This window comes from Drosophila albomicans, chromosome 3, assembly GCF_009650485.2.
Source record: "Drosophila albomicans strain 15112-1751.03 chromosome 3, ASM965048v2, whole genome shotgun sequence".
Classification (NCBI taxonomy): Eukaryota; Metazoa; Arthropoda; class Insecta; order Diptera; family Drosophilidae; genus Drosophila; species Drosophila albomicans.
The window spans coordinates 37,636,124-37,658,788 of NC_047629.2; the positions used below are offsets into that span (position 1 = coordinate 37,636,124).

Sequence of the window (22,665 nt, forward strand, 5' to 3'; positions counted from 1 at the left end):
GTGTTAAACATCAATTTCGCTATGTACTTGCGTTCGCATTTGAATTTGAAAATTTGTGCGCGATGATAAGTGAAGCTACTAATGCTTAAACTACTCGAACAATATGCAAGCTCTAGTCATTTCTTAAGTCGTTATATATGATGCTTATTAAGTACAAATAAGAAAATATACATCATTTGTATAATATAAGAAATGCACTGAAAGTTGTAAAAGTAAATGCTGATAATTATATTCGTAAAAATATAAATATTAAGAATTGTCTTTCATTGAAATTGATAATCAATATTATATTTATTTGCTTTTGATGATTTTCCGTGTGAAAGCGAAATGGAAATGTTAGCTACAGGTAAAGAGTTTACAAATTTAAATAAGAAATTTCATTTAACTTTTACTGCACAATTTAATGCAATGAGTTAATATTTCTATGGAAACTCGAGAGTTAAATGCAGTGCAGTCACTTACTTAAATGAACTGCTTGCATTTACCTAAGTTCGCAATCTTCTTACGTAGTACTGCTTGCTTGGATATTTGTGCACCACTTGCAAGTAGATCGATGCGGCAAGTAGGCTTTCTACTTGTAACACTCATTTCCATTTATGTTTTACAGGATATACGAAAAACGGTTATAATAGAATAATTGAAATATTACTAATATGTAAAAAATTAATATTCATTATTAGGGTACACTCAAGTCGAGCGAACGTTATGGGCTATAATCTACGAATTACTTGTATGCGAGTGTGTGTGAGTGTGTGTGTTTGCTTTTCGGGGTGTTCTGTTTGTTGTTCATATTGAGGTTGTTGTTGTTGTTGTCGTTGTGACTGTGGCTGTTGCTGTATGCATGACTATGTAAAAATGGTAAACACAATGTTTACAGGTACTTCATTAACGGTAAATGAGATGATGATGATGTGCAAATAATGGGCCCGTTCCCAGGACGATGCAATATTGTATTTCTTTTTCTTTTTTTTTTGTTGGTTGGGAAGCATGCCAAGGCTAATACGAGTGTGGTGCGTCAAGTGTAAAATATATATATCGCACATAGCTTATGCTTATATGAGGGAATTGGAAATTAAAGAGAAACGCCATGCAACATCGAAAGAATAAATTCTACAATTGCAATTGGTGGTTTCGACTTGGTTTATTTCTTTTTTGGAGTTGGAGTTGGATGGTTTACCAGCTGTGCCATCGGGTCGATCGCGCAGATCTTGCAGCTCACGCAGGGCTTTAAGTTCGTCTAAAGATGAGCGCGCACCTTGATTGCGAGTACAATACAGAATGATTTTTTGTAGGATTTGATTCGATTGGTTGGTATGGGATACTTGAATGTGTGTGGTTTGTTAATGTCTGTGGCGTTTATATATGTACAGTTATGATTTATGGCACGGGTACGGGCACCTAACTATACATATATTTAGTATGTTTTTTATGCATGTTTGTATGTACAATGTAAGCTAATTGCAGCTAGAGTTAGTCCAGTTGTCTGCTGCTCACCTGGTCGTCCGTAGTAGGAGGCATCTCCAAAGAAACTGCCACGCGAGTCCATACCAGCTTCGCCTTTAGGTCCAGTGATCGACAGACCTGGCAAGCCTGGCGGTCCAGGTGGTCCCGGTGGACCAGGCATCGGTATGTACTGCACACCGCCGCTGTCGCCATCGCCGGCTCCAGCTGTGGCCGGCAGTCCAGGTGGACCTGGCAGACCATCGCGACCATCGCTACCTCGGTCGCCTTTCTCGCCCTTTGCCTGAGACCAGATGGAACATGTTGATGTCGATAATTGATTCAGTTTATAATTGATACTCACCCCCTCGCGTCCGCCTGCATCGCCCTTGGCGCCTTTGAGACCGGCGTCGCCCTTGGGTCCAGTTGCACCAGGACGTCCCTAAAAGGCCAAGAAATATAAGTAACAGTCGATTGTACTTGACAGTGAAATACCCGGCCCAAAAAAATCGAATCTAACGCTCAAAGTTGCACTAACAACTACTATATTTATTTGAAACAGTTTAAGCTTAAAATAAATACTATAATTTTATTCAAATTTAAACTGCCGCGATATCATAACATCCTATTAGTGGGTGAATGCTGAACATAAAAGTCCACTAAACGTTAATACAAAATGCGATTTGCAACTCAATTCAAAACAGAAGCAGAAGATATGTTCAAATGTTGGCAAAAGCAACCGCATTTACCGTGCCGTCCAAACTGACTCTCAAATATAAAACTAAACTAAACTGAACTCGGGCCAAAAAGCGGCAACGCAGCGAAAACGGCCAAAAACTTTTGCAGTTTAGAGAGCAACAATTTTTGGTAGTCGCAAACGCATTGTTGTTAGCCAGAACAAGAGAGATTGTGAGAGATAGAGAGTGAGTCTGGCGAGAAATTGAGTCAAACTTTCGTTTGGCTTCATTTCGATGGTGCACAACTCATGTAAATACGGTTTGCTTGACTTTGATTTCAAGTGAGGCGGTAAGCGATGCCAGTTGGCAGCAGAAGCGCAGACAGCCAAAGCAAACTTTTCCCTTCATATGACTTCCATTGTAAATCGCAGTCGCAGTTCTAGTTGTTCTAGTTGTTGTTATTGTTGCTGCAACCAGCTGACGCCTGTTATTGCGGAATAATGGTGGCAAGTGAAATTCTAGGGGAATGGCAACTGCAATTGGAATCGCAATGGCAGCGGCAGCAACGCCGCCCTGAATAACCGTGATGAAAATGCACTTAAAATACTTTTCGTTTGAGTTTATTTCACCAAGTTGCTTGGCCCCGGCAACTGCATCTCCACAAACAACAGCGCGCTGTCTACGCTACGCCGTCTAGCTCGCGATTGTGGCCAAAAAAAAAGTTGGAAAAAAACCAAAACTATTGTCTGGGCTAAAAGTGAAGTTGTGCGAGCACAAACAATACGCGAAAGCATGTGAAAGTTGCTCCCGATTCATGAATATGGATGCAAATAGTACAACAAACAAAGTTGAAGCTGAAAAAGAAGTTACGAGTGCCTTACCGAGTGTCCAATATCACCGGTGGGTCCGGGTTTGCCGGGTGGTCCAATTGGTCCAGCTGCGCCAGTGCCGCCGCGTCGTCCACGCATCCCTTTCTCGCCCTTCTCGCCGCGCTCACCTTTAGTGCCGTTGCCATCGCCCGGCTGACCGGCCAATCCGGGTAGGCCTGGGGCCCCGGGCTCGCCCTTGGGTCCGGTGGGTCCGTGTGCACCTTTGTGACCCTGTTATACGATTTAAAGGAGACCAGAGAAAATTTGTATGAGTTCGAATTCGAGTTTGAGTGTGAGCGTGAGTGCGTGTGTGTAAAATGATTTACGGTATTAAATATACGGTACATGCCCCAAGGGGGGCAGGGACTCAGGATGAGGCAGAGGCAGCGGCAGGCGCACTCACGCCTAATTTGGCCGTAAAACTCAATTTCAAACGTTTTGTCGTCGGCCAAAAATTCAATTCAAACTCATTTTGAAATCAAATCAATTCTAAAATCCACAATCCCCACAATCAAACACACTCGCACACATTCACACACGCATACGAATACGCATACGAATACACATACAGGACTCACACACATACACATTCGCATGCCGTACATAAATTTATGCGCTCGACTGTATGCAATGCTGGTGACAAGCTCGAAAACACAAAACCATTGCCAAAAGACGACCGCCTGTCCCTTTCACTTTTCCTTTCCTTCCCCCTGCCCAGATTCTTGATGCCGCTGCTACTGATGTTCTTTGTACCCGGACCCAAAAACCTATCGAGCCTATCGAATGTATATTTTATGCTGGGAAATTCTCAGCAGACTTTTCCATTTTCCTGATTGCATCACAATAGTGTGAAACTTAATTAACACTTGCGAGCCCTTATCGAAATAATCTTGCTATGGTGAGCGAAAATCTTTAATGAATATTTAAGTTGTAAGTAATAAAAGTTACAATTTAAGTCAAAGAGCATTGAAATGAATTAATAGAACGGAATTGTTTTATAATAAATATTTAAATAGAAATATTTTCTAAATTTGTTAATAATAAATTGTTTTATATTAAATATTTAAATATAAATATTTTTTAAAATGTTCAACAATTTATTTGTAATACATTTTATATTGTAATTCAATATCCATCTTTATCTGAGTAAATTTTCTACCCAAGTATTAAGCTTTTTAGGAAATATCAACGATATTTTTACATTCTAACACCTCTCCACTTAAGCTCTTTTAAAATCAGTCAAGTTATAAATATAATTTGTGTGAAGGATATGTTGCGCTGTGTGATTTGAGCCTGGGAATATAAAATCTATTTAAGGATGTTCCTAAAATATCTTTAATTACACAACAATTTCTAATTTTCTACTCAAGCAGTTCTTTTTAAAGCTTACTTTATTTTTATACCACACACTCTCTTCAATCTCTTAATGGTTTAGGTATATTCAAGTGGAGAACCTTCTAATATTTTGCGATGTCTTTTGGGAGCGCTGCTTTTGTGGAACTTTTGCCAAACGGTTGACGGTCTGTAGTGCTTACTTCTCCGTGCTCTCTGCCCTCTGTGTTCTCTGCACTCTGTCGCAGCAGACAAAGAAGTACTCCCGATTTATCCCCAGTGTCGTCTTCCACATCATCAGCGCCTTAAATGGTTTGCCATAAATTTGCGCGCGCCTATTCGGAGCAGCATGCTTGCTTGTGTGTGTGATGATGGGAGGGGGTTGAGGGTTGGGGGTTTTTAGGTGGTGAATTGGTGTACACGAGTTGAGCATGTGAGCCCTTAGCGTGTCTTACAGGATGGGATGAGGGATGTGTGTGTGTGAGGAGGAGAAAGGCAACCGGGTTTAAATTGACCCTGGATGTATTCGTTGCTTTAGGCCCTGCTTCATATCGGCAACTTAATGCCAACTAATGAATAATTAATAAGCCACCCACACACACATGTGAGACACACACACAAGACTCATAAACGCTCCACATTACAAAGTACGCGCGATTGCTTCCCGGGCTGATGGAGGGAAGTGAAACTGGAATTTTGGGGCTCACTTTTAAGGATGCTCGTTCTCGGCATATTCGCGGTCGGTGGCTGTCTTTTGAGTTTAATGAAATGTGGCTAATTGTGCGTGTATTCATACGTTTAAAATGCTAATTTCAATATTAGTTTCCAAATTTTCCAAATGCAATAACAAACTGTGTTCGGTTTCGTGGCGTGTGTGCCCGTAAATTGGGCGTAAATTCATCAGCAAAAAATCTAAATCTAAATCGATTTTTATTATACTATACTCTCGGCACAAACGGCAGCTTAAATGTGGCTAAGGCCGTAGCTTATAGCTTTTGCATAATTTCTTTTTATTTCACGCCCGATTAAATACGGTTCGCCAATGGTTCAGCTTCCTCCTCTCATCGTTTTATATTATGATTTTATTTTTCTTCTTTTTTGGGTGTGTGTCGCAAGACAGTTGGCAACTGTTGTTGCTGTTTGCTGCTCAGGTTGCATAGATTGAGTAAATGCCTACCAAAAGAAAAAAACGAGAACTTTGCCACAAGCCAAGCACACTTACATAATATATCAAAGGTCAAATAAATCTTTACACACACACACACATACACACATAAAGCTGAATCGGAGGTGTAACGGCAGCAGAATTAAGTGTAGCAGTGAGTTATATATATATTTAGGGTATGGTGCCGGAAGTTGGCTGACAAACCGTGTAACGCCCAGCTTCAGGTCCAGCCCACGTGCGACACACCCCGTCACACAAGAGTAGTCACCCCTCAACACCCCCTTTCACTCTGAAACACACACAAAGACACTCCATTCACATGCTGGCAGTTGTGGGGCAGCTTAAAGTTTTGAGGTTAGACATAAAAGAAATATGCGCGCCAGTTTCCAACTCGACGATCCCTCGCTGCTCGCTCGCACGCTCGCTAACGAGGGGTCCAGCTTGAGGTCCCGGGCCAGCCGAGAAAGGAAGCGTCAACCAACATCCCTCACTCATCCCTAACCTAAGCTGCTAAATAGCATGAAGCGTAATGGCTGGGAAGTAAGCACCGCCTAAGCAGGATGAGCTGCAGAAATGGCCAAAAACTTATTATGAAAATAATACAAGTGTGTAAAAGTCCTGCGCGAGCAAGCATGACTTGACCAGGGATAAAATCTTCTGCATTCCTCTGTCGTCCCTCGGCATATTATTCTCTCTTTTGCGGGAGGATGGGGATAAACGATTTCTAATAAACCGTATACGAGTTGCTTGATCATATCAACTGCCAACCAAATGAGCTATAAATGCCAACAAATTGCGTCGACAGTCAAGAAATCACACACAACACACGACAAAGACTCGTCCTCGTTGGCCTCTCATGTTGGCTGATAGAAATTTATGGATGAAATTATGTATTTCCGAGTCGAGTTGCTGCCATGCAAATGATTGAGCTGCCATAAATCTGCAGATTGCAGTGAATATGTATATGTCTAAGTAAGGACACATTTTGAGATTGTCCTTAGGCTCTTGGGCAATAGAAAACTACTCGGTCGACGACTTGGTTTTGGCCTTTTCGCATTCCCATTATTTCTAGCCTCAAAAGCAATTGAGTAATCAATAGAGCAGAAGTTATTATTTCACACAACAATGTTGTGTGGGCTGCTAGGTCGTATACTTTATAATGCAAACAGGACAACAAATACATATCCATACACACACATATGGCCATTTTGGCGATAGAAGAAACAAGTGTTGTTATTGCTCTTTGACTCACCTTTTCACCGCGATCTCCTGGACGTCCGGGCTCACCTTTATCGCCGGTCGTTCCTTTAGGTCCCGCCTGCGTCGCTGTCGAGCTACGCAGACTGCCCATCGAGTTGCCCATTAAGGATTCCTGTGTGTGTGTGTATGATTATGTGTATGAGTGTGGAGGATAGAAGGTAAGCACAGTAATTTGTTAAATATTTGCTTGTTGTACAATTTATTTTCGATACATGTATTTCGTTTTTGGGGCCATTTTTTAAGCAGCAGGCGAGCGACATGGCACATACAAATACACAAACACAGAAGGATACCCAAGAAGGATATGCCAAGTATATACAGAGTATTGTATCTGCTACGGAAATTTGATTAATGATCGGCTGCTCGGCTCGGCGCCCCTTTTTCTCGGGTGAGACTACTAATGACTTCGAGGGGTTCTAGTCCATTAGGTTTTGTGGCCATTGCTTACCCCAGAGCACGCTTTTCGTGCTTTTGTTTTAGTAGTCGCAGTAGTATTAATAAATCTACTACCAATAGCAGTAGTAGTAGTATGTAGTAGTATTGGGGAGCATACATAAAGTGAAATTGTTAAATGTTTATACCTTGAAAGTCCTGGTAGGATTCCAATTTATCTGTTATTTATGTGTTGTTACAAGAATACATATTTGTGGTATTTGATAATAATATTTAAATGTAGATAGCATAAATGGGCGTGAAATTAAAGCGTATTAATATATATGATTTCAATAATTTTTGTTATGATTACAAAGTTTTTTGGCTGTAAAATTGCAACTTTTCACGCTTGACACTTCAGCCTTCATTTTTATGTGTTACGCTTCCCCTTTCTCAACCCCTGCTGGCTACGAAATTACGTATACGTAATTGGCAATGTCGAAAACATTTGCAAAAGTTGTGTTGTCGTGTCAACAATCAAAAGTCGTTCTAATAAACGTAAAAGCTTTTTTGCCCTCACCGGTTACGATGCTGCAACAAGGTCAACAACAACATCAAGAACAACAACGACAACAAATTCGAAAACGCCTTTAAAAGCAAACTCGCTCCTTCCTACTAAACCCGTCCCGGCGTCGTCTGCGATAATGATAATAAACCCAGGACGAACGCATAAAACAATGGGAGGCTGACTAAGCGAGCGTCTGATTTAACTGGCGCGTTAGCCATAAGTAGCTTGACACTCTCATAACCGTAACAGCGCGATAATGATTACAACCACAACCACACACACACACACACTCGCGTACATACACATACACGTTGAGATACGCCCAAGCAGGCAACATACGGCGTTGAAATGCGATGATAAAGCCAGGCAAAAAAAAAACGCAGAAAAGTTTCAGCTTGCATAAAAGGGTTAAAAGCCGCTCCGCGTGTGTGTGTGTGTGTGTGTGTGTGTGTGTGTGTGTGTGTGTGTGTGTGTGTGTGTGTGTGTGTGTGTGTGTGTGTGTGTGTGTGTGTGTGTGTGTGTGTGTGTGTGTGTGTGTGTGTGTGTGTGTGCGAGTGTGCGACTATAGTGTGTATGAGCGTCAGTATCTGTATGCGTGTTAGCGCGTTTAACCGCGTGAACTGCGCGCCATGCGCTGATAACAGTAATTGCCACAAGCTGGCATGCCAGCAGTCTGCCAAGACCTGAATCACAAAACCCGCAAGCAGCTGCACGTCCCCAACGGGGCGTCCTGCCTGCGAATCGCTTTTAGAGAAGGGGACGAATGGGTGAAGGGTGGGAGAGGGGAAGTCGGCAACAGCAGTTGGGGTGTCACAACTGGGCTTGGCTTGACTCGGCTGGGCTTGCGTGCTTAGGACACTTACGTTTCGGTATTTCTGCGAGATGTTTGTGTTGCCTATGCCGATGTTGTTTTTGTTGTTGCTATCGCTCTGACGTTGTTGTTGTTGCTATCGCTCTCCAGTTGTTGTTGTTGTTGTTGCACCTTTGTGGTTTTAAGATTATTAGCGAAGATAACCCATTTGCGACAACAACGTGCGCTGCCTTCGTCGCGACCCACATGCCAAAATCTGCCCAGCAATTTTTCACAGTGCAGGTGCAGCAGTCAGGCATTCAGCCAATCCTGCCCAGCGTGCGCCCTCAGGAAGGAAATTGGTTTAGGCAAATTGTGTGGCTAGTAAAACATGACCGACGTTTACCATCGCGCCATCGCATCACCCCGGCCACAACACCCCCGCTTCAACCACAATTCATAAGAATGTGCGTGATTGAAAAAATTCAAAGGATAAGGATAAACGGACGAGCAACTTTTGCGTTCCCCTGTTCCCTGATCTCTTTCTGTAGTCTGCGGCGAAAGGTGCAATTTTTGTTGCCCAAAATTTAAATAAAACTGTTAAGCAGAGACTAGTCGATGGGTTTCGACTCTTTAATACCCTGTACACTATTAAAAAAAGGTCGACACAATATATTTTTAAAATAATAATATAATTAGTATAACACTCAAACATTAGAACTTTATACAAATTCGGTAATATTTATGCAAAAGTCATGTATTTTAATATTTAGAATCTGATTATGTATATAGAAGTATTTTTAAATACAAAGTAATTTTTTGTAAATCTTCGACTACGACGAATTTTCAATTTATTAAGTTAAAGTTTAAGTTCAACTATTTGGTTTAAGTTTATCTGAGATACATTTGATTTTCTTATATTTCAGTATACCTTTCATTGACTGTGTACAGGGTACATAGTATGTAAAATAAACTCAAACAGTAATCAATCCTCGGTGTACCGAAGAATCAATACTCTTGCAATTCTATTTGAGTTATGGCTGCTTGTTATTTAAACGTTGCCATTGACTTTATTATCTTTCAAATCTCACAGAATAGCAATTTGAATGTTGTGCAACATTTTACAACGTTCAACGAGCTTAGTTTTTTTTATAGTTGGCAAGAGTATATAGACATAGTATAAAGACTATATTAATACAAAGTATTAAACTCATTTTCAATTATGAATTTGTGATTAATGTTAGTAAACAATAAAATCATTTGATTTAGATAGTATTTGATGTGTTCAATTGTTAGAGTTAAATGAAAATCAATATAAAATGTATATAAAAGTTTAATTATTTTATACGCATTTTATAGACATAGAGATTCTATTTGATTTATGCTGAATTGCTAATTTAATTTGTTGTGCAGATTATTAACCAAATAAACATAGAATTTTAGTATTCATTTTTGGAAAATAATGCATTTAAAATCTAGGCAAATAAAAGCAAATAATAAATAATTGCACTAGATGAATGATTCAACATTTTTAAGTAAACTGTTGTGTTTAATGACACCAAAATGAAATCAGCGAATCCAGATTTAACTTTAGAATGTTAGTGAGTTTGCTTATAATTAAATTGTTAAATGAAATTAAAGTTGTACTCACATCATAGCTCTCCGGCAAGCCAGGCGCGCCCGGTGGTCCTGGCGGACCCATGACGCCGGGCATGCCGTCGACGCCTGGCTCGCCCTTCTCCCCCTGGATACCTTCCGGGCCACGAGCGCCAGTCACACCAGTGGCACCCTGCAAAAAAGAACCGGAGCAAAGCAAAAGCGGAGACGCCGTTGGCGACCAGCAAATAAATCACATTAGTGGGCGTGTAAAGAATGTACATCCATGTCTATGTCTACAGCGAATACGACGACGAATACGACTACGAGTTTGAGTTAGAGTCCGAGTCTAGCGAATCTACAAAGTCTGGTTCTCTTTTCTATACAGTAAACTATTTGAGGTTCAGCTTGGCGTTTTTCGGGAGGCTTCAACTGCCTGTGGTCGATTTACATAATCGTTGCGTTTTAGCCCAAGCTCATTAATCTATGCGGGGTCTCAGCTGCCCAGACCCAGGCGTAGGTCTTCGGGTTTTTGAATTCGGTATGCCTGAGGGGCAGTGCAGAAGGAGTAGCGAATAGGAAGTAGGAAGGGGACTGCACACAAAAAATGTGTCTCCCAGTGTCCTTAATCTTATGCAAAATGGTCACGCTGTGCGCCATTTGCGTGTTTTGTGTTGTTCTCTCTTGTTGTTTGTTGTTGTGTGTTGTTGTGTGTTGTTGTGTGTTGTTCTGTGTTTGCCTCTTGGATTGTTCGTGTTTCTGTTGTGTTGTTATTATTGTTGTTATTGCTATAATGTTCTGTTGCTTATCGTCGTCTTTTAAATTAATTGCTATTAGTTAAGGGATTAGCAGTAGAGCAACAAAATTGTCGCTGGAATTTCCGGTATGCGCTCGATTGTTTGCCATATTTTACTCAAGCATTTAGGCTGGCCTTGGGTTTGGAGGCAGGATTTAGGGGAGGGGCCACAAATACCTTAAGCGGACACAGTATGCATAGCAAGGGGTCAGCATATTTTGTTAGCCACAGCAGTAGCATGTTTGGCATACCGCTTTTCTTTTGATGTATTGCAGGGTATTGAAGAGGCTGCGTTCCACAGGTTGCTAAGCACAATAAGAGATGCGGACAAAGATACAGACAGAGATGGAAACACAGATGAAGACAGAGACACATTAGCTGACCCCATCCATGAAATGAAAGTGCAATGCATTTTTGCATCCTGGGATACACAGACTTGACTTGGAGCAAGTATTTTTCTGAGTACTCGTCTCTATTCCCTTGGTTAGCAAACTAAGTTTTTCCTTTTCTTTTTTTTTGCGTTCTGCTTTGGCTCTGTGGCGTGACAGGCACTTTCGGGTCGAGTGGATTGTTGAGGCCAACATCTCGTTGTAGCATTGTGGACTTAGCCTTTGACCCGCACACTTACATACACACACACCGAGAGAGAGGCAAACGCACAGAGAGCTGAATGATATGGCAAGTACGCATTGAAGCTTTGAGGAAGACAGAGAGACATCGAGACAGCTAGCCAGCTCTTTGTGTGTCTCGTACTTATGTCCATAGATACATGGCTACACACTCAGATACAACTCTTATGGTTGCGAAAGACGTTGCCAGTTGATGAGATAATATAACGAGTGCCAGTTGCGCCCCCAAAAGTGGATAAGTGTTTAAGCGTGAGTTGACTCTGCTCTCTCTTTCGCTCTATCGCTGCCATAAAGAAATTTTCGTTTCGTTCTTTTAGCCAGCGTTTTGCCCCCTTTTCCGGTTACACGCACACGAAACCCACTTACACTCAAACACACGCACACACACGCTTACACTCTGCAAATTATGATGTTTGACCTAGGAAAACAGAAGAGCGTATTAAAGTGCGTAAACTCGTATGTGCATGAGGCAGGCAGGCGATAACCATCGCATTCCCAATCCACTTTCCCATTCCGAATCCCATTTCCATTCTCTATGCTCTTCAGCTGCCGCTCTTGAAGATTACACGATGTGTGTAATGAAATTGAAAATGCGTTAGATCCATGTCAAATATTGCCTTTTAGCCAATTTGGCCAACCCTTTGACTCCTCTTCTCGTTCACTATTCTATTCCCCATATCTCTGTATGCAGTTAGGCAGGCTGGTACTTACGGTAAGACCAGGGGCTCCGGTCTTTCCATCTCGTCCTTGTGTGCCGGGCGGGCCGCGCAACGTTTCACGTAGCGTCTCATTGTCCTTGATGGCCTCCAGGATATCAGTCGCATTACATGTACATTCGCCAGTGTATTTCTGCAAAATGTGTGGAAACAATTTTCAGCCAATCTAATTGACAATTTCATTTCGTAATTGCATGAAGCTTTTTTCGAGAAGCTAAAGCAAGGAATCACTCTTTTGCAATTGAGAAAGGAATCAGCCAGCTTTTTGGCTTGCAAATATTTGAGCTCTTCCCTTTTGCTTTCACTTTCGACGTGATGTCAAATGAAATGCAGTTACGACGATTGCGATACTTACAGCCCCCGCACTTGGTGTCTCCACAAAGGGTGGGTAGACAGGCGTTTCACCTTTGGGACCCGGCGGACCCGGAGGACCAGGTGGACCGCGTATGCTATCGCCCTTTGGTCCTCGATCACCCTTCTCTCCCTTGATGCCACGATGTGCTGCAAAATCATTCCATTAGCTCGACTGTCTAATTAAAAACAACCTGAATTGGACTGCTACTGCACCGAGTCCAGTTCAAAGTCGAACGCAAAACTTACATCTCTCGAGCATATATTCCGTCTGTCCGGGGGGCTGCAGGTCACTGGAGTCGTAATTGTCCGTTGCCTGTTTGGGAGCAGAGAAGATAGAGAAAATAAAAAGAGAGTTTAGTAGATGTTCAGGTAAGTGACGTTAGCTTATTAAAAACTCATTAAATCGTAAGTGCAAATACGAGTACGAGTACGAAAATTGTTGTTTGTTGTGTTGCACTCGATTATTGATTCTGCTCAGTCCACCAACTTATGGCAAAATATTTAATTAGGCTGAGCAAACACGACTGCATACCACATACTAAGTGGTGTGCATTCATTGTTGTGTAACAATCCATTAATGCAACCATTTTAAATGGTCGAGCACACTAACCCCTGCCCAGAATTCCGGATTGGAAAGATCATTTTCATCGGCTGTTGAATCATCGGTCGAGGAATTCTAATTAATAAACACAAAATTTAAAAATTTAAAATAAAGCAACAAAAATAGATAATTATGTACAAATATATAATAAAAAATATATAAAGTAAAAAAGAAAAATTAAATCTATCATATAATCAAACATATTCATAAACGCAATGATTTCTAATAAATATAAATATAAATATAATATAATAAATTATAGTATGATACATAAACAGAAACAAATGAAAATATAAATAATACGTAAATTGAAAAGGTAAATGATACTTAAATTGGGAATAGCGTACCGTGTCAACTTCAGTATCTGACAAAACATCCGACTCCGACTTCGAATCGAGAGTTAATTCATTGTCCAAATCCTTAAAATTGACAATAAAATTGCGAAAGTAAAGATAATGAAATAAAATAAATTATAAATAAATCAAAAACTAATCAACGCTCCTGAAATTTGAAAGTTGTTTCTAGGATACACCGAGTTTGTTTATCTTTTCACTTTAGTTACTACTTCAGCCTTACCCATAAAATGTTAAAAAGCTTTTTGCAAATTATTATTTAACTCATTTAAATGCATGTATTTGGGTATTAAGAAGACTGTGTCCGTCTGCTCAATAATTGATTTGTACAAATCCATTTGGAAATGGCCTTCGACAACTTACCGGCTGCAATGCGACCGTTGGCTTTGGTGGCGCCGTGCATTGCATGGTTATGGCATCGGGATTGGTATAGAGATAGATGTTTTGTAAAAATCCCTGTGGTCATGAAATATGCATATGTGTAAATGTTTTGTGAACGCATTTCTATATAAATATTAATAGTAATGCGACTGAAATAATTATTGTAACATTTGTGAAGCGGAGGCAGAAACACAGAAACATCAGCGAGGACATTTAACCCAGGTGGTGTACATTCATTATTCCCCCAAAATCACATTCTATACATGCAACTAATGCATCAATACATATGAATGTATGTATGCATAATAAATCAATCAATTTGTGAAGCATTTGAATAAATGCAAACACATAAATCTGCTGCTAAATGCAGTGTCAGAGAGAAAAAGACATAGAGTTAGAGAGAGTTGTTGTCGATATATTGCCAAACATAATTGCTGCAAATCGAAATTAATTATTGACGTTAATTTGCAACTGCGTTTGCCACTTGCCACTTACCAGCGATGCGAGCTGGGTTTCGTTTCCAATTGCACTCATAAAATAGAGAGAAAGTCAGAATAGACCTCCCACCTGCCAGCTAGTGCTAGTGTTAGTTTGAAAGTGGAAGCGGGCCAAATGGTGGGCAGTATCTAAAGTCTGTCGAAATGCTAACCGCAGACGTTAACGGACCTAGTTACGAAAACAATGGGCCACGGACAATGCGAGCCAGACACAACAGACTAAGATAGAGGCAAAATATGTAAAGGAACAGATAGAGAAAGCCAACGAGAAATATTGCGAATGAGAGAGAGAGAGAGAAAATAATGTGGAGTGGGTTAGTCAATGCACATCTGCCATAAACCCTGTTCCGGGTTCTTTCAAATAAAAATGGCAGCAAACACTCACGCTCACGGGCCACACTCGGTAGTCAGACACAATGCCAGCCAGGCAGTCAGGCAGTCATTGTTGCTGCTCCTTCGTTTTTATTGCTGTTATTCTTGTTTTGCCAAAGACTGTAACTGATAGTAATGGCCATGGAGCTTTTATGCATCCCAGTTAAAAGTTTTGTCTGAGACGACAAGCCTTCGAGTTTCGGGTTAAAAGCATGCAAGCGCCGTTCAACGCAGCTTAATATGCACTCCAACCAAACCAAACCAAAACCAGTCCAAAGAAGGGACACACTGAAAGCTAACCAACCCTCGCCCCCACTGCAGTTGAAACTTTGGGTTGCCCACATCACTCTAGGTACACACCAACACACCCACACACGTGCAGTGCATTAAATGGCCGCCAATAAACATTGAAGTGTGCGCTCTTCGGTTCCATTCCATTTTGTGTTCCGACTGTTCCACTGCTGCTCCTGAAGCATACAGCTTGTTGCATGTTGCTGTATTCCAATTGACAGTCTGTGGAGTGCACATATGTGGAAGCAAGCTTTCTCCTTTTACACCAGGCACCCATAAACCTGGCTGAAATATGCAGCAGGCGACATCTACGACCGACTCCAATGTAATTCTACTCATGCTTGATCAGTCGAGCGGGAATCTCATTGATCCACTTTTTGCTCAAGAGTCTACTGGATTTACTTTTTTATAAAACTTAGTTTAAAATAAAATTCACAAGAAACATTTATTGAACTTGAAAACGTTTCTATAATTCTTTATTCAAATTTAAGTAAATTAATTTTAAAATTGTATATATTTTAATAGTAACAAAACAATATTTATAATTCTAAGATGATTTCGAATTGTAAACTATTACTTATAAAAAGAAAAATAAGGCATAAAATAAATTGTAAAAAAAAATATTTTTGTTTAATTTTTATCTTAGAACAACAATTTTTTTAAACTTATCTATGGCTGCAAGTGATGGTTTCCCCACAGCTGTGTGCTTAGTAGAAATTCCAGACAGGAAGCTATTTTGTCTTGTAGTTTATTATAAATTCATTGAACGATTAACGCAATCAACTATCTTGTAAATTTTTAAACATTATTTATAATGATGTTTTTTTAAGGCAGTAGAGAGTATTCCCCAGTTGATAGTGCTGAGTGAAGCTTACCTGTTTTTCAACTATTTTGTTTTTCTTTGCATTACGTTGCTTTGTTTTTACTTCGCTAAAGAAAAACCTATGCGCAGCAAAATCAGCGAAAACAAAACAATCTCAGCAATGTGTATACTATACTCAAGTTTGTTTGTCTCTACACGACTATATAGTATACTTTATATACATATACTTTTGTGTGTGTGCTTTTGTGTGTGTGTGTGAGTGTGGCCTAGTTTTATTTTTAAGCAGATGCCACTCTCTTGTTTTTGCAACAAAATTAGCAGCAAGGAAATTCACTTGAAACGGAAATTATGTAGCAGGATGTGGCATTTCGGGGCATGAACATGGACAGCCATTCCGTGTTCTCTCCTCCAGTCTCCTCTATTCTCCAAGGCGTGACCATTATTATTACCTGCTCGTTTGGTTGGCATTTCGAGAATTTCTACGAATTGACAACTGCTAAAACCATTTGCAGCGATGTTTTAATCGTGCTGCTTATGTACATACTTAATGGACAAGTTGATTATTTTTCTTGTTTTTGCAATACGAAAAGGTCCCAAAAATATCTCGACGGGGGTCATCAAAGCCCGAAGACGGGCTAAAGAGCAACGCCTTTGTGTCGCACGAGCACTCGAGTATTGTGAACCCTTTTTTATTTTGCTGGCCATTGTGGAGAACGATGAACCAAGCGATAGGCGCACATCAAAGCTGATTCTCTTAAAGATTGCGCCTGACAGTGAACAGATGCGGACAGACAGTTCTGTATAGAAATAGGCAGTCAGCGCCAAGGCGTGAGTAAATACGTAAGCATGAACAAGAGCAAGAGGAAGCAGGCAGAGGGTCAAGCACAGACAATGGTGGCATGCAATGCTGTGTCTCTCTCTCTTAAAATAATCAAAAGTGGCCCAGAGGCGTCTTGTCTGTGTTGGCCTCATGTCTTTGTAGGTGCTACTGCTGCTGCTGTTGTTGCTTTTACTGCTGTTTTAAGCTGTCAACCTAAACGGAACCAGCAGCAGCCAGCGCACTAGAGTGCCGCTGCAGTAGCAGCTCGGTCAAGTGGCGCCACCAGCAATTAACTGGGGCTACGAAAAGTGAGCCGAGACCAAAAGGGAGGCTGTCGCTGAGGTTGAGAGTGAGTTATGCTATGTGTTCATGTGTGCATTTGTTATATGAGTGCGAGTACTCGTTCGTAGTCTTGGCCCGCACATAATTAAGGCCATCAGTGAAGAGAGAAGCGCTAAAGCAGAGCAAGGACATGCCAGGAGAGCAGCGAGCGGAGAAGAGCAGCCAGAATTGCACGTCAAGAGCACGACAGCGATTGCGGTAATACGTTGTGAGCAAGGGGATGGATTGGATGGACACTTTTTGGATGGATGGATGGTTGCTTGGTTGGTTGGTTGGTCTACTTGGTTTGGGCTTGGTTTGGGTTGCACTTGACAAGGGTTCGTTCGCATTGAAAGTAAAACAAACAAATAAAATACTCATAGCGTTGACCTGCTTACCAACTTTGCCTGTTTAGTCAGACAGGCCGGCCGAAAGGTATGCAACCTTTTGTCAGTCACTTTGGACTGACTCAGTTTCTCTTTTTCTCTTTCTCTGGCTCTGAGCTTTTACCTCATAGTTCTGGCATGCCAAACACGTTTCTGATATAAAAAAAAAAACAAAAAACAAAAAAATATACCAAGAAGACTGCCCGCAAACGGAATCCATGCAGACTGGCAATTTGTCAAAAATGTGTCAATAATGTAGATCGATTGAGGGCGATTGCGGACTCTTTAAAAATTAAGCGAAAAGGGTTCAAATTGATTATACATCCGCATTCGACATTCAAATACTAATAAATTCACTGTTAAATCTGTTAAGTTGAAGTCGGAATTTGCAAATGTTATGCTTGCCGCAATTCCAGGAAAACCTTTCCAAACTTTGCGACTTCGAGCGTGCCTTTAAGGCGGAAAATTAAGATTGCCTAATCTCGCTTCGATTGCGATGTCAATGCTTAAGAAAAGTTTCCAAAATAATGTTCTTATCGGGGCAGCAATGACAGCAACATACAGTAGGTTGACCTTGACCTGCACTTTAGAGCAGCTGACAGTTGCCAATTTTCAGTTTTCAGTTCTCCGCTTGCCAGATGCCAGTTACCAACCACCAGTTTGCCAAGTGCAGGCGCTTGTGTAGTTAAAATTAAACTTGAATTAAGCACAAATACTTAATAAACATAATTTACGCTGAAGAACAAAAGGCTGTTCTTAAATGAATGCCAACTGAAAATGGCGACGCATTAAGATTAGCATAACTTGCTTTTATTACAGCTTCGTTCGTTCGTTCTCTGCTCTGTTTTTCTGGTGATGTCTGTGTGGTGCGTTTTACCTTCACCATTTCAGCAACAACAGTGGCATAATGGCAACGACAGCAACAAAGTCAGCGGAAACGGATATACATTTTTGTCTTCTCTGCGTGCGTGTGTGGGTATGTGTGTGTGCTACTGATTATATATGTATGTGTGCCATAACAAGCATTGGCATTACAAGTAACAGCAGCAGTAGGAGGTCGACCCCCGCACATCCGTTTGTATAAAAGTTATGCGCAAGTTAATAGATAATTAACCATGCAAATTGCCGCGCAACAGTTTACAAATATCTTCAGCGTCATCGTCATCGTCACCGTGTGGCATAGCAAATTGCTGAGTGCCACTCGCAGGTGTTTCGACTGTCTGTATCTGAATGCGAGTGTATGTGTGTGTGTGTGTGTCTGGCTGACACGAATTCAAGCACAAAAGAATTAACTCTAATTACTTTGTAATGCTGATTAAGCCTGTTAGAGCGCTTTAAATATGTAAACGGCATTTTGACATTTTTAGCATATTTACACACTGACAGCTGCAAAGCGTCAAAGAAGGAACCACTTCTGCTTCCTTCGGCGCCGCTAATTTTGTCTCTATATCGTACATATATATTTCAGGTGTCAAAAAAAGTGCTGAAATAGTAGTTAAAGTTAATTGAAAAGCAAGTGCACTTTGCACTGCTTACATTTTAGCACTGCTTATCAACTGCACCGCTTAACAGAGATCGAGCATGTTACTTGCATAGAATTAACAGAGAGCTAGAAATTTAAACAGCTGCAATTGATGTTCTGATTGGAACTGAATTATTATAGCAAAGCCCATTAAGCGCTTATTTGCAAACTCTCTGAAGCAATTCAATTTCAATTTGAAATCTCAATTCATACAACTTATTTAAATGGCATATTTTATGCGGCAGAAATGAAAATGAGAATGGCGCAAGGACTGAAGAAAAAATGCCAAATTTAAATTCACCTTTATGACTGCCAACGACTTGGCAAACAAATGCTGTCTTCGCATTTCTGTACCTTTGGCAGTAACTGTTCCACCAGCATTGGCATAGTTTCTAAATCACTTTCTGTCAGCCGCTTACAGCAAAAGCAGCAACAGCAGCAACAGCAGCCAGGATAACAATCGCAACGTCAAAAAGTTGCCCACTTTTTGTAATTTTATTTTATTTCCGTTTAAATGCGTGCGCCAAGGTGCTGGCCATCCAAACAGCCCCAGCAACGAAAGCAATGAGCAATCCAGCAGCCGAAAAGCAACCACCCCGTCGGCCTCACACTCAGTTCCCGAACTCCCTTGTCGCCTGGCCGGTAGTTGGGGGAACGGTGCGATTTTAAAGCTAAATTATAGCAACATAAAATTTTACGGCCAAGTTGAAGAAGCCTCCGAACATCCGGCAGGTGCAGAGCTTAATTTTGTGCACTTGACTTTGGACACTTGGCGGCCGTTTGAAAAGGGCTTCATCTTCATTTTATTTGAAGCTGCCTTTTTCTTGCATATAATCTGAATAAATTACTTTGCACATTTTGCGGCGCATAAATAATTTAAGAGACGCCTCTGCCCCTGCCCCCATTCCATACCTCTTCCAGGACTTCCCACACTTCATTCTTCATCACACATTTCCAAGTCCATATAAACTTATATATGCATGTAGTTGCGTATGTATGTAGGTGTGTTTTTGGGTGTGAGCAGAGCGGGCGGAGGCAAAGGCAACAACAATGAGATGGCAAATACCGAGAGTACAGTAAAAGATATTTTTTTTAATTTTGCTAAAACCTACGACTAATTCTCAAACGAGCTGACACAAATCTCGAAAGTTGTTACGCCAACATATTTGCAGGCTGACTGCAAATACGTCCAGCATCAGCCTCAGCCTCATGCTCAGCCTCATGCTCAGCCTCGAGCGCAAACCCAAAACCTAAAACCTAACCCAGTGAAGACCCCGCAATCCTTGTAAAAACCCAAACCACCGCCTGGCAGAACTGTCACCAAGTTCTGTCTTTGCTGTCTGGCTCTGTCTTTCACTCTCTGTCTGCATCTGTGCTCTTGCCCGACTAACTGTGAGCTTTTGTTGGTTTCGTTTTATTTTTTCTGTTTGTGGTTGAAACACAAACAATGAATATACTCGCACACACACTCATATGAATAAGTGTATGAGTACGTGGAGTGGCAGCACTCGGAATGGGAGCCCAAAAAAAAAAAAGAAAAAAAGGAGCCGCAAACGGAACTGCAACAATGGCGTCGAGCATTTGCCAAAAGCGCTGGCTACAATTAGTTTAAAGCAAGGCAACGCACACACTTAAACACACAAACGACAGCAAACACACGCACGCATTTACAGCTAGCAAGGTTGCATTTCATTTTGCATAAACCAACACTTTATCTGCGTATTAGTGTCCTGTCTGTGTTAGACAGCTTTATAAACCCCATGGCGAACACACTTTGACAGCACTGCGTATTCGCAGCTAAGCAACAGTTGAGCGTGTTTTTGATTATTCTACTTAATTTATTTTTTATTATTTAATTAGTTTATTTCATTTAGCTAGCACCTAACCCTTGTGACATAAAACTTTATCTTTTTCAATAGCTCCATATAAAACTTGCAGTTGCACTGCTTCTAATCAAATATATGAGCAAGCAGTTAAAGACGCACTACTTTATTTTAGCTTAAATTCACTAATATTAACTTACAACTATCCACAGGATCAATCGAAAATTTCATAATTTCATTATGATCGACAGTAGTTAGTCAATGAAATTAAATTGTTTTTTCAACAATTAAAAAAGATTTAAAATACACATATCGTAATACTTGCATATTTATAATATGGCTCGGTCTTAACTGGTTCCGATAATAAGTTATCGATTCGCACACATGGTAATTAATAAATACAACTCTGCAAAAGCACGCCACCGAACTCTACCTTTGATCTGATTTCATTTCGGAGTTCAATTTATTTCTAAACATGACCTCGTCACGAAGAATAATGAACGTCGATGACGCAAACAGATTCAATGCATTGTACATTTCCCCAGTGCTGCAACGTATGATAAAAGATTTACTGGTCCCACATATTACCATGTTGGAGAAGATGGAGAATGCAACTGAATTGACAATGATACAGTGTACGGTGCCTCGACCAAGTTCAGATTGGTGGCCAATCTACAGTTTTAAAACCTACGCTTGTGATAAGGTTGACATAAGGGTAAGTTTGTCATTTGGCCAGAAGGAAGTCTTCATTTAATTCTTATAACATTTTGAAATTTTGTTTTAAAGGGTGTCTTGGTGCTGACGCATAATTATATAAAAAGCATGCCACCGGAACTGAAGATGCTTAATGATACTTTCAAAGTGTTTGCCGACAATCAAATAAGTCGATATAATCTTGCAGAAAACGATATAGAAACATGTAATGCATATCATCTGGCCAACAAGATGTTCTCAGACATGTATGTCTTTGTAGTTTACTATATTAATCACCTGCAGCGGTTGCAAGAAAATCGTAGAAAGAAATTGATGAAGGCTTGCAGACCGAATAAGATTAAAGCTCGTATAGAACTATTGATCTACGACCAGTACATCTATAGCGAGCATCAAAAGGCTCTAAGGAGATTGAAGAGAGTAACGCAGAATGCCTGTTCTTTATTCGGCCTAGCAGAAAAGCTGTTCATCGAGTGAGAGAAATAGAGATGTGTCTCCTACATACAATACTCACTTTACGTTACTTTTTGCTTGATTATACGCTTGTATTTTATCCGACAACGTAAATACACACACACAGCAGCAAATTTCGATTCACAGGGCGATAATAAAGAGTCCGCCCCCAGAGTATTTCGAACATCTAGAAAAGCTTTTTATGTTTCAAAGTCAATATAGTGTGCCATGTACAGAGCACAGTTTTAGAACGGTAAGTACGGCCTCTCCACTCGGTGACATACTTGTGTTTGATGGAGAGCAGCGAAGGGAGCATTGCGGGGGCGTGGGGCAGGCAGTTAGTTGCTTCGAGCAGCAGTGCCATTCAGGCGGAAATGCAGCACCGAAACAGAGGCAACTGTCGGAGAAAAAGAGAGGAGGGAACTGTGGCTCTGTTAAAGGGCCTGAGGCAAAAACCTCGCATGTGAAGTGTGTCATCAGTTTAAGGTTTTTGTGGGCAGCACCAGAACAGAGCACACACACATCACCCCACCCCCAAATACTACAGCACGCTTACCTCTTCAACTCCTCCCCTGCCTGCCCGTATTATCATAATAAACAAATGGGTTGTATGGTTGGTTGGCTTAACTTTTGGGTTGCACTCACATATGGCTGATACGAGACAGCGACAAGTCCCGCTTGCATTTGTGAGCACAAATCAGTGCTATTTATATTGTAGCCAGGTTGGGTATGAGACCAGAGAGAGGA

At 40.9% G+C, this 22,665-nt stretch overlaps 2 protein-coding genes across 16 annotated transcripts in view; one reads left to right on the plus strand and one right to left on the minus strand.

Moving 5' to 3' along the window:
• LOC117567544 (collagen alpha-1(XVIII) chain) overlaps positions 1–22,665 on the minus strand; it is a 57,808-nt gene that overhangs the window by 7,474 nt on the left and 27,669 nt on the right. For 4 of the 15 annotated variants that reach the window (XM_052004284.1, XM_052004285.1, XM_052004283.1 and 1 more), the window contains exons 5-16: positions 13,882–13,974; positions 13,513–13,584; positions 13,175–13,240; positions 12,811–12,877; positions 12,566–12,711; positions 12,206–12,343; positions 10,125–10,262; positions 6,736–6,855; positions 2,999–3,217; positions 1,805–1,882; positions 1,495–1,744; positions 1,178–1,255 (exon numbers count right to left, since the gene is read on the minus strand). In XM_052004284.1, the coding sequence (XP_051860244.1) occupies positions 1,178–1,255; positions 1,495–1,744; positions 1,805–1,882; positions 2,999–3,217; positions 6,736–6,855; positions 10,125–10,262; positions 12,206–12,343; positions 12,566–12,711; positions 12,811–12,877; positions 13,175–13,240; positions 13,513–13,584; positions 13,882–13,974 (1,465 nt within the window). The remainder of the gene's footprint in view (positions 1–1,177; positions 1,256–1,494; positions 1,745–1,804; positions 1,883–2,998; positions 3,218–6,735; positions 6,856–10,124; positions 10,263–12,205; positions 12,344–12,565; positions 12,712–12,810; positions 12,878–13,174; positions 13,241–13,512; positions 13,585–13,881; positions 13,975–22,665) is intronic. The other 11 variants (XM_034247596.2, XM_052004288.1, XM_052004289.1 and 8 more) reach the window with 7 other exon arrangements.
• LOC127565512 (uncharacterized) lies at positions 21,147–22,097 on the plus strand. Its single transcript, XM_052004297.1, has 2 exons — positions 21,147–21,469; positions 21,541–22,097. The coding sequence occupies exons 1-2, from the start codon at positions 21,230–21,232 to the stop codon at positions 21,940–21,942; spliced, it is 642 nt and encodes a 213-aa protein (XP_051860257.1). The 5' UTR covers positions 21,147–21,229; the 3' UTR covers positions 21,943–22,097.